At 29.8% G+C, this 13,062-nt stretch overlaps 1 protein-coding gene across 2 annotated transcripts in view; it reads right to left on the minus strand.

The window, feature by feature from the left end:
* Positions 1-13,062, minus strand: part of LOC130904053 (atrial natriuretic peptide-converting enzyme) — a 123,339-nt gene that overhangs the window by 36,699 nt on the left and 73,578 nt on the right. For both annotated transcript variants that reach the window (XM_057816586.1, XM_057816576.1), the window contains exons 7-9: positions 10,969-11,121; positions 4,728-4,943; positions 310-454 (exon numbers count right to left, since the gene is read on the minus strand). In XM_057816586.1, coding sequence (XP_057672569.1) covers positions 310-454; positions 4,728-4,943; positions 10,969-11,121 — 514 coding nt within the window. The remainder of the gene's footprint in view (positions 1-309; positions 455-4,727; positions 4,944-10,968; positions 11,122-13,062) is intronic.

Below are 13,062 nucleotides of genomic sequence, written 5' to 3' on the forward strand. Positions count from 1 at the left end.
AAATAAAAAAGATTTTTTCGATTACCTTGGTTATTATTGCATCGATGATTTTTACATCTGCAAAAAATCAGCTTAATATCTCACATTTTGAAATTCATAAATAGAATTACTGGATCATCATTACATAGACTCAAGGATGATTGGTACTTACATTCATATAAATTGAAACAATATCATTAAAGTTAATTCCTCAAATATATGCCACCCTGTATAGCAACAATTGTTAGTTAACAAAAACTTATTTCTAGACTGAAAAGAACAAATCGTCTTCAATTTTTCAAGTTATTTGATAATAAAAAATGTACTTACGAATATCCGAGTAGCGAACATATGGTTTTGGCAGACGTTCTATCATCCCAGTGGACTACACATGCTGGCACCCATTTTTCTTGATTTGGTCGATAAACTTCTAATTGGCCTTTTCCTTCATCTCCATTTCGTTCACTCAGCCTAACTGAAATATGAAGAATAACTCATCAAATTGCATGGAAATAAATACGATGTTATCAATGATTCGTAATTCACGCGATAAAATTTTTTTGAGACGTTACTAACATTGAGGTAATTTGACTAAATAATTTTTGTTAGATTTATAGGGGTTTGCATGAAATATGTTAATTACTGTTCATCAAAAAGTACAAGAATTATATTATTGCTCATTGCCCAAAAAAGAGGTAACGTGGAAAACAGTCAATTTGAACGCATGAATATATTTTCTTTTTTATCGGGTCTGCTTCCTGAAAAAAATACATTAGGGCTGGATTTTATTTTGAAATTCTTAGATCTTCGATCATAGTTGTCATATCCCGATAACCACCAAAAATAAGCAGTTCTTGTTAATTAAAACTCAAAGTTAGGAATACATTTGAACAGGTCGATCTAATTGCAGAACAGTCTTGAATATACTAACTACTACTAGGATTTCACATTTGAATCTCTTCATTTTATAAAATAGATATTATATAATCAAGAAATCTTAATTGACCTAATGCGTCAGATATACTTGGTTTAATGAAGAGACTGTTACGAGTAGATACTTTTTGTGTCTTTATGAATCTCAAAGCCTAGCTTCCAATATTTAATGATATTATTAATGATCTATTTGAATCACATTTAGATCTATTTGGTAGCAGCAGCAATATTATACATAAAATATGCCTTGGTATTTATTTGATTTTGACAAGTTCAACTTACTTCAAAATATAAAATGCACCCGAATTCTGGCAAAAGTTTGATGTATTTCAACAATAATTTTCAGGTTATATTTCAAATGGATTTATCACACAATGCTTTTAGTAATAACTGGACGTTAGCTTAAAAATAATCGCTATAACAAAACAAATATAGGCCAATGTCAAAATTCAGTTGAAAAAAGTTTAAGCCATGTATCTCAGAAATAATGCCCTGGAAAGGTTGAAAAACATTGAGCATAAATAAAAGTATATTTACTTCATTCTAACGCAAATAATTTGGGAAAAAGTGGTTTTCTTGGTAAATACAAAAAAGAGCTGTGAACGTGACAACCCAAAAAAAACGTGCTGCTGATGGTCTATATCAGATCAATGAATGTGGAGACGAAAGCGAAATAAATATAGCAAAATAGAGATAAAAATATCTCTTTCGCATTAAAACTTATTTGATGGGAAAATTGAGTAAAAACATTTTGGCTTTAAAATATTAATAAGTGCAAGCTTTTACATAAAACGGAAATGTTTCTTAAAAACAAAATCATACAATCAATTTTGATAACATATACTTATGGAAATTTACAAATAGAACTTTTACCAATGCTGGAATTTTTGCTTTTGTTATATTCCTTTTACTATTATCTATTTACTATAATGTTCTATAATTATTGTGTAGTCATTCCTATATAATTTTTAGGACTAATCAGACATTGTATGAAATATATAATATTGGATTTCTTGGTGTTATTAGTTTTTTTTAGTGTAGTGAATAGTGGTGATAATGTGTTGTATGATCTATGACTTATGTTGATGTTATGCTTCGATAAAATGTATTAGTGTTTTTAATTTTTTCATTTGTCTAGAGAAAACAAAATACGAAAAACAATTCCAAAAAATAAAAATCGCAAACTCAACGCACATATAAAATAAACAATAAGAACAATATAATTCCAACTACACAAATAAATTCAAGTAAAGAAAAAGATACATATATAGCACTTCCCTATAAAACCAACTATCAGAAAAATTTAAATACATTTTATCCAAGCATAACATCAATAAAACTCATAGATCATACAACAAATCATCACCACTATTCACTACACTAAAAACAAAACTAAAAACACTAAGAAATCAAATATTATATATTCCATACCATGTCTGAATTGTCCTAAAAATTATGTAGGAATGACTACACAATACATAATGAACAGAATAAATGGTCACAAATACACCAAAAATGCATCGACTGCTCTACATAAACATGAAAAAAATTAACATCAAGTATTTGATTTTAAAAAACAAAAATCTTAACTCAAGGCGCTACCAAAAATTATTAATCAAAGAAATGATATAGATAAAACAAGATAAATGCTGTGAATGATAGACAAAGTATAAAAAACCTCAGCTAAATTTACCATAATTTGATCAATTAATTTATTTCAATCTACCTGGTATAATATAGTTTTATTGAAATTTCGAGGAAAATACATTGATTCTAATAGTATGTTTTTAATAATTTTTTTGAGATTTCTAATAATATGTTTTTATCTATTCTACACATATTTTAATCATCATATATTAATTATTCTTTTGAAAATACTCCCAAGGAAGAAGCGAAACGTTATAGTTATACATATCTAACATAAAAATGTGATATTTCATTGAAATTTGATTGAAATTGATGCGAAATATGTCGCTAGGCACTAATTCAGGTCCTTGCATGTTTGTTCCATCTTGCAAGGAAGGCCGCAAAGTAGGAGGAAGGAAACGCATAGAACGTTTGGTTATTGTATTATTTTGTAGTGTGGTGTCTGTTGTGTGGTGAATATGTACATTGAATAGGACTTCGCCATATCTTCTTTGGATTATCGAGGTGAGTATGGAAGCAACTTAATTTTACTTTTCAGACCGAGCTTAATTTGAGTTTGCTAAGTTGATTTTTTATATCACAAACAAATTGCAGTTGTCATGTTGCGAGGAATACCATTTGTCACTCCTTGAATAAGACTAACTTGGGCGAACATGTATTCCAAATGTTATCTTTCTCGCAGGTTATCCAAAATGACCAAACCACCATTCAGGTTATTAGATTCAAATGTGTCTATTAAGAAGCATCTTTATAGGAAGCGGAAGAGTGTTATTAGGCCCTTGCTCTTCTTGAGAGTTTTAGCAGTTAGGTGAGATTTCCTGTTATAGGACGATTGAAGTTCTATAATCAGGCCCTGGAATTATGACAAATATGAACAAAAAATGGCACAAGAAGTGTATTCTTGAATGCAATGACAGCCAAATGAACATATTAAGAGACCTATCTTCATTTGAGAACGAGCCTCTCATTAGCTCAATATTAACACGCGTTAGATTAGGACCCAATGTAAGTGATAATGTGGAACATGATTGTTTAATTTGCAAAAATCTTGGCACGAGGAAGCCCTAGTTTCAAAAAATTTTCAAGGAAAATGGCGTTTCCCCTGTCTAGTTACCTGTATTAGGAGAAATGTGTGAAAATTAAAGAAGTTAAAAGCAGCCAAGCATATGCTCCAGCTTCGCTCTTCTTGAATTAACTTATCTGTGTAAAAATTAGGAGATCATGTTTTTTACACAACAGGCCATTCCATTAGACTGAAAGACGCGTTACCAAAAGCATGCTATCTCCTAGTATGTTATGTATCATTAATTGTGTGACTCGGAAAAAACACATAATTAACATAAATTGGCTATTTATAGTATTTTTAAAACTTAACTCAACTACACTACCTTCTGATGTTAGAGTTTGTTTCGAGCTGTCTATTTACGATCTTGTGTGTGTCATTATCGATTCTGGTCGAAGCAATTGCAGAAATGCCAATGAAATTACAGATTTCAGGGCCAAGCTTTTTCCCCATTTTAATTCAAAAATCTAATATTCAGTTTGAAATATTTTGAAATTTATACATTATTGAATTAAAACTAAAATAATTTATAATTGAATAATTAGACCATAATGTTAATAGCTTCTCTTGTTGTATGAGAAAAACCAATAAAACCGTCCTCCATATCTTTTTTATTTCTCATTTCATTCATTCAAGTTTTTAAAACGAGGTTTCGTAAATGTTCTTCGACTTAGCTGGCACACATTTTTGTGACGCCTCAGGTAGAAAGGTGGATTCAGACATTTTTAATTTTATATTATCTAACACAACGTAAATAATTAAATCGCATGATAGTTAATCGATAATCGATTATCTCACTAGTTCAAAAATTTTATATCGATAATTTTCTGACAGCAAAATTGGGTAGTTTGATTATTTTGTCAATATGAAATCGAAATTTTGTATATCACAGAATAAATACACGAGAATGACCTAACTAAAATCCAATATTTTCTTTCCTTGTATAATAATTATTTAATTCACCATTTATTGTACTCTATTATATTTAACAAGGCATAAGTCCGTGCGTAAATACATACACATAGTTAATGAAAGAAAAACATTTAAATAGCGCTTGTAATGTGAACTAATAATCTAAACTGAAGGAACATTTTTGTTGACTCACGGCAATTCCTCTCATCCTGTCCCCAAGGGCAGTCGACTTTACCATCGCACAGATGTTCCTGCGTGATACATTTATCAGCTCCACAATTGATCATACCTGCACCACATTTGTGACACTCCAATTCATCAGATTGATCTTTACAGTCCACATGGCCATCACATTGCCAGTCTTTTGGAATGCAACGCTTTACGTCACACTGGAATCCGAAATCGCATACTGGAAAATATTGAATAAAAAAATCAATAATAGAATTTCATTTATAGATCAGTTAACAAAAAAATATCACTCAAATATGCATGTTACATTTTTATTCGTCGTCATAATAGGGAGCGATGTTTTATTCCAAATATTCCATATGTCCGAGGAAAAATGTGAAATTATTGTCATATAAATAATCTTTGTTTTCTTTTTTTTTATTTCTGCAATGAAATATTTTGAATAATTTATGAACTGTGAAATTCTTTATTCAATCTTACCAATACCAATTTTAACTTATTAAATATAGTTTTCTTTAAACCAAATAAAATTTATATTGGTCTCAACAAGAAGAAAATTAGATTGGGATAGCCATTGATGTGATATTGGGTTTGCTGTTGAATGACTTATACACAGGACTGTCGGAGAGGGAGGCTCTTGATTATGGGCCGATCACTACTTTGTCCATTCAAATTGGAATCCTAGCGAGAACGATGGAGAGGAGATTTTTCAGCAACTTGCCCCATAAATTCTAGCGCAGTCAATCCACGAAGATAATCCAGCAGACTTCACACCTGCTGTTGTATAGACATTCATAGGAGTGTATTCAGTTAAGATATCGTCACACAAATTATTAAATTCCTCTTTAAGATCATGTTAGCAAATAATTTCCAGCAAATGTTATCACTTCATTCCAAAAAATCATTGAAAGTATTTCCTGAATAATATTAATTACAATTGATGCATATATAAAATACAGCTTTTGTGTTACTTACTTATATTACGAAAATATTTTTATACAAAATCCAGACGACTTTAAAAATACACTCATAACGTTCTCAACAAACACCAGGAGAAACTGGCAAAATATGCGGATCTCGAACATAAATTGAATTGATACAAAAAGAAAATTAGAAACAGAATTATTTGATGAAGTTAAGTCAGACTTAAAATTACAGTATACAGAATTAGATGAATTTAAAATAACTGAAAATGATGGTAAATAAAAGTGAAAGAAAACGCAAAGGAATAAGACTGAAAAATGATTGAAATGAATAATGATATAACAATGGAAGAGAAGGATATAAATAAAATGATAAAAATGAATACTGAAATATTGTAGAACGAATGTTCTACATATTTACATACATATATTTACATAAAAAATTGTAGGCAATGTAATACAAATGAAACTCGTAATTGGCGAAAAATGAATGGAACAATGCAATAATACAGATATAAGTAAATTAATCATAACCGATCATATGAATTCAGAAGAAAAAAGTAATATAATTGAATTACGTAAAAAATTTTCTAATGCCTTTCTAAATCGGTTGATCCATTAACGCTTACTTCAAAAATAGAACAATCAATTAAAACGACAGATGTTATTCTAGTACGTGTAAAATGCTATAGATATCCATATATTCATAAAGAAGAAGCTCAGAAGACATAAAAATATTTTGTTAATAATTGTGAAGTTTGTCAAAACAACTAGTACGATAAAAATCGTCCAATAATTAAATTTAACTTAATGTTTTTAAGGTAGCAAATTACTCATATTTAACAATAATGTGAGAATGCACCTATCCTATTCAAGTATAACTGGTGTTTCTGTTATAGATAACTTACTAAATCATATTACTCATCATGGTTTACAGTATAAGATAACAACTGATTGTGGATCAGAATTTAAAAATAACGACTTGCAAGATTTTTGTAAATTATATAAAATTGAATAGCACTATTTCAATGCAAAAAATAATAAATCTAATTCACCTGTCGAAAGATTCCATTCCAATTTAATTGAACACTTTAAATATCTTAAATACATAATCAATATTTATTTCAAAATAAATAGGAATTGTTATTAATAGCATTTTAATGAATTTCGTTGATTTATTCATGTAATGAGTTTTTTTTTAATTCATTCATCAAATGAATTTTATTAATTCAATTGTTGAAATTGATTCATTCATTTAATAAAGTTATTAAAAATAAAATTTTGAAAATGAAACTTATAATTTATTATTTGCTGCACAGTTTGTGTAAAAATGATATTCCATTATAACATAGTTTTTCAAACTCATTGTCAATATCATCTATGCCAATATAACAGGGAAACGCCACTGCCTGTTTACTTTTTGTGAATAATGCGACAGACTATTCGTGAGAGTGATTGGTGATTAGTAGTTTAATGAAAAAATAGCCAAAAAGCTTTTTCCATTAATGAATATACTAACTTTAAATTATAATTGTAACACATGTGGGATATTATTTTCGTTAATATATGTTTATTCGATTTCAAAATCATATCATATGCTTGCAAAATGTATTTATTACATTCTATAGTATATCTTTCCTGAAAAATTCTGCGTAAATCGAAACTAATACATAAATATACAATGATCATGTATATAAGTGTCTCTGGGTTATTACAGGATTGTAACAAAATCTTTTGAAGATTTAATTCAATTTCCACAATATCTTAAATATTAATTGAGAAAAAATGCTATGAATTCACAATCTAGGTTGAGAAAAGTAATAAAATTAATTTTCTTGATGGTAGATTATATAAAATTAATAATAACATAACAAGAGAATGGTATACAAAACCAATTTGGTCCTAAAGATATTTAAACTACAATTCGTGTCATCCTATGCCACAAAAAAGATCAGTGATAGTAAGTTTGGCTGATAGATCTATCCAACTATGAGATTCTGAATTTAGATGCTCAGCTATTCAAAAAGCAAAAACTGCATTGAAAGAAAATAATTATCCGGAAAAAATGATAAATAATATATTAAAGAAAAGGATAAACAGAAACTACAATCGATTTAAAAACAAAACAGAAACGAAACATCAAAACATTAACATTTTTCCTTACCATATGTACAAGGACTTTCCCAACAATTATCGAATTATTTCAATAAATATGATATTAGTATAAGTCATAAAGGACATAATACATTATCCAAATATTTCACTAAATTGAAATCTAAAACACTGAAAAAACAAAAGAAGTAATATTGTATATCAAGTGCCTTGTACTAATTTTAACGCTGCCTACATATGGCAAACATCACAGTATTTAGAAAATAGACTAAGAGGTTATCAATACGATAAAAAAATAGAACTGCATAAACAAACCATGAAATATCAAAAAACATAAATTCAAGTATAAAGATTCAAAAATTCTTGAAACGAAATCTAATACACGAAAAAGGGAATTTTTAGAAATGGTTCACATTCATAAGAACGAAAAAGCTATAAATGATAAAAAAGATCTAAATAATTTAAATAAAATTTATAGCTCTATTTTGTAAATTCTAATATATTTGAGATGTGGAAACCAAGGAAAAATTAATTTTTGGATGAAAACTCGTAGTATGAGACAATCTAAGGCACACATAGATGGGGCTCTTATTTCTCCTACCAAGCAACTGCCCCACATAAACATGCGCGAAATTCAACTGGAGACTGGATAGGATACAGTCATCTAATCATCGATCTAAAGCGACTCAGACTACAGACTATGTCATTGGTTACTACCCAGTACTCCCAAGTGCGCGGTTAAAACACTTGGGCGAGTTTCACAGTTTACTGTGAAAAGGTGAAAAAGTCAAAATGCCTGATTAGTTTGTCAGAAGGCCTCTATGCGCAAGGGTCTATGACCACGCACCATCTAACTAGGATATTCGAACTATAAGGGCGGAGTAAAACGAATTTCTTGATCTGCGGAATTTCTTCCTAGTTGGCACATTCTCAATTATAATTCGTTCAGACCATAATGTCATACAATATTATACGCGGTATAATAATTTTTAAAATGAATGTTTATGTTTATTATGGCTGATTTTTTGTGGAATGCTACTTCTTTAGCTGATAAGTCAACATATCGATTACTTGATCTCGTTCATATAACTTGTTTAGCTTTTTTTATTTCTTCACAAAAATATCATTCTTTGCTTACAATAATTTATTGAATCCTACAAACGGATGTCCCGGGGTTTGTTGTGGGTGAAGTATTATTTGCTCCACAAAAAAAAAGGATTGTTAATGAACTCAAATATTCTAAATTTTTGATTAATTTTTCACTTTGCAGTGTTTTAGAGCAACGATTATCTCATTTTTTTTTAAATTGTCTTAATAAAATAAATTTTCTTGTACGTGGCCGATTCAGAGAAATAATTTATAACAGCACATACTGTCATCCACAAAAAATAAATGCGAAATAATAATTCAGTTGTGAAAATATAAGAGCCTATATGGATGGAAAAGTAGTTTTACTTAATCATTTGTGAAAATATTGAGAGCAAGATTCAAATTATAAAAATTTTAAGTTTAATTTTCAATGGTAAACAATTGTTTAACTTTGAAAAATTGAGAAATATTATAGCTTCCAAATTGTCATTATCTTTATCCGCAGTATCTTTCTCGCATTTTGTATATCTCTATAATTAAACTTGCTTCGAGGAACAAGACCTTCCTTCACAATTTTATTAATGGAACTTGTTGGATATGTGACATTAACATAGCCACTATTATTCTTTCCTTCTCGATTATTATGTGGTTATTTAACAAATGGTTACCTAAACATATCGGTGTTTTCTTCTAACACGTTATTGCCGCTTATATAAACTGTCTCGGTAGACTGCTCCTTCATAGTTTTAGGATTCTTCAAAAGATTCCCATAAGTAGGGATCTGTTTGAGTTTTTAGACAACCTTCTATTCAAATAGTTAATTTGATTTGTAGAAGTAACCAGAGCTGAATCCTAATTTTTTTGCATTTTTCTCACCTCCTTTCTGAAATAGTAGGTATCTCAACGACTATTTGCTTTGAGCATTTTTATTGAAGAGATTAAAGTATGCAATGAATGTAACTGCTAATGAACATCATTGACAGTTACATTTGTTATGTTATTGCAGATTACAAAAAGAAGCGCATTTAAGTGTTCATCACCCTTATTTCTTGTTAGTGCATCTACAATTAGCACTATAGAAAAAATTTTTGTTCTTTTACAACTATGCATATGCCGCGAATATTTCATCTAAACAAGTACAGACTTTGGTCACTTGTTAAATTTTCCAAATAGGATGCATTTATGGCGAACATGTGTATATGTAACATATAAATATTGTGCTCACAACATTCAGGTACAATTTTTTACGACTACAAAAAGTTCTATTCTAAGAAATGTGATAACTTGTGAAAAAACCCAGTCTAGCAACACAGTTCTTCTACCGTAAAAAGTTGTGAGATCCATGTGATACCAAGTCTGTTGATTTATTCAGTCCCTACTTCAGGGACCTTCTGTCTTGAGTTATTATGTAATTAGCTAATCTAACAACATCTTTTAGTGATCACATTAATATTAAAAATCTTTTGATGAAATGAAACAAAATGTAACTCACAAACAATACATATTATAGGTAGTAAATAAGATTTTTTAGTGCGATTGAAAAATTTGACTGAGTTGCAAGACTTGGTTTTTTTTAAAAGTTTTGTTTTTGGTGATATTGTGTGACGTTATCTCTCTCGCACTCATTGATATCCCTATACCTATAGTCGTACCATCACATCTACTGGTCTGAAATTGCAAAATATTTCAGTTTTTCCTTAATTTGTTTACTAAACAATGATTGTACTCAAAATTTGAATATCTATGTCTATTAGAGGTGCCTTAGAGTTTTGATGATCAATCAGTAAATGAGTGACAAAACCGAAGGACTAGTTATAATTCTCAAACAACTGGTTCAAATTGAATAAAATTTGAAATATACTGTGTTTATACAATGCTTGCTTGGTTACTAGAAATACAGGCTTCTAGTTCAATTCTCAACGAAGTTATATGGGTCGAAAATAGCCTGAACTGCTTCGAGAAAAAGATGGTACGGCCGTGCCGCTTTTTTTGCCCGACTTGGCGTGTATTGAGAAACTCTCCTGTTCTTCCTCTCCTTCTATACACAATTGAATTTAACATTTTTACTTGAAAAATATAATAAATTCCCTATTATACCTCCATTCATAAAAAAATACTCACCAGGTTTAGCAGCTTGTAGTTTAGATAACTTAACTTCATGATGCCCTACACATTGACTAGGATTGACAGATTCTGGAAATAATTCGCAGTCAAGGTAGTCGGGTAGCGCTAAACCAAATACATCCAAGAAAAAGCCACATCGCCTTTTCGTTTCTGTAAAACATGAATTCGAATATTAATTTAGACTGATTCCTGTGCAAGTAAGGGTATTATGTATTTTGTTATACGACAGTATTACTTTTTTTAAAGCATCGATGATATTTTCGCCATATTCAATACGAAGTAGGCAAACGTAGACAAATTCATTTTGGAACTCAACTCAAAATATCCATCTATAAGTTCACCTATGAAATGGAGAATAATAGATAGTTACCATTTTTAGATACTTTAGTAATTAGGAATAGTAATAGGTTGGAATTTGATGTATTTAGGAAAAAATACCGCTACGTGCAGGTACATTTCTGCTGATTATTTTCATTGTATCCAATATAAAATGGCCAGAATCCATTTTCTGGTACATAGGTTAATCCACTTTCCACTCATCATCAGAGATACAATAAGGAAAAGTCTTTCATTCAGGATGTAGCTGTACTTAACGGTTATGAAAAAAGCATTGTAAATAGGTTAATCAATCGTTATAGGTTTAAGCAATCTCTATGTGAAACCACTTTTTTCCAAACCCAAAGTAAAATACAAGAAAAATTTGCTTTGATATCTTTCAATCCTCGTTACACGAGAAGATTGGAAGGAATATTTAGCAGAGTGGGTTTAAAATTGGTTTATAAATCCAACAACACATTAAAACAATTTTTGGGCAATCTTAAGGATAAAATACCAAATTTGGAAAAGAGTGGTATATATGAAATAAGTTGTGGTGATTGTGACCGAAAGTATATTGGACAGACTAAGAGGTCCGTTATTGTCTGGTTTAAAGAACACATAGCTCATTTGAAATATGGACGGACCGGAAAATCGAGTATTGCCGATCACGCTGCCACTCACAATCATTGCATAAATATTAATAATGTAAAATTGTTAAAACAAATATTCAATAATAAATTATTGGATGCATTTGAGAGCATTGAAATTGCTAGATGTAAGATTAGCTTAAATTGGGCCAAAGGGCCAATTCCTTACAAGCCCACTCTTTAGTTTAGAAGTCAAATAATTAAAACGAATATTCCCGCCAAGGAGTTTTTTCCCGATGGAATTAATTTTTCGTGGGAGGTGGCTTATCGGTGGGAAATTTTAGTATAAAACAGGTAAGTCAAGTTATTAGATTAAAGTTTACCTTCAGAAGACGATAACTTGGTTATCGACACGCGTCAGACAGAATGATTGTTAGTGTTGGTGTAAACAGTATATTCAGTAATAGTTTTATACCAGACTTTTTTACAAGCATGTATAGTATCGGAAATAAGTAATTTAGTACCTGAACATATTTATAATTTTGGAAATATAGACACCAAATGAACTTAATTTCCAAACTCGAATAATATAATTCACCTGGCAGAATATTAGATAGGGAGTAGAGTATGTGGGTTAACTCGTCTTATTATAGGAATGATTTGAACAGAGCGAGAAAAACTTTGCTGTTCTTTCATCCGTGTTCCAAATTTTCACTTCTCAAAGCATATAATTTTCTCAGCATTCCATTGAGGAAATTCTTTTAGTATAACCGAAGTCAAAACGTATATTGAATTGTAGAAAAAATAAGCTTTTGTAGTAGATCAATGTTGTAGTTATCTAGGTTTTTGACTGTTAAATTTTGGATAAACTCATAACGTAAAAGCGTACTCACATTGGATAGTATATGAAGATCTAGATTGTTCAATATTAACCGACAGAGTTTCATATAACGATAAACACACTGCGAATATACTCATAAGACAGCCTGATATTTCAATCAGATAGAATTAACAAATGAATTATAGTTGAATACAAAAAACTTAATTAAACTAAAAAGAAACTATAATTCTCGATATAGAATAAAATAGCTGACAAGAAAATGATTGTCATTGTTCTAAGACCGTTATAATTTCTCAACAGTTTCATTTCGAATTGCTGGTAGTTATCTTAATGAATTTTTTGTTT

Source organism: Diorhabda carinulata, chromosome 1 (assembly GCF_026250575.1).
Source record: "Diorhabda carinulata isolate Delta chromosome 1, icDioCari1.1, whole genome shotgun sequence".
NCBI lineage: Eukaryota > Metazoa > Arthropoda > Insecta > Coleoptera > Chrysomelidae > Diorhabda > Diorhabda carinulata.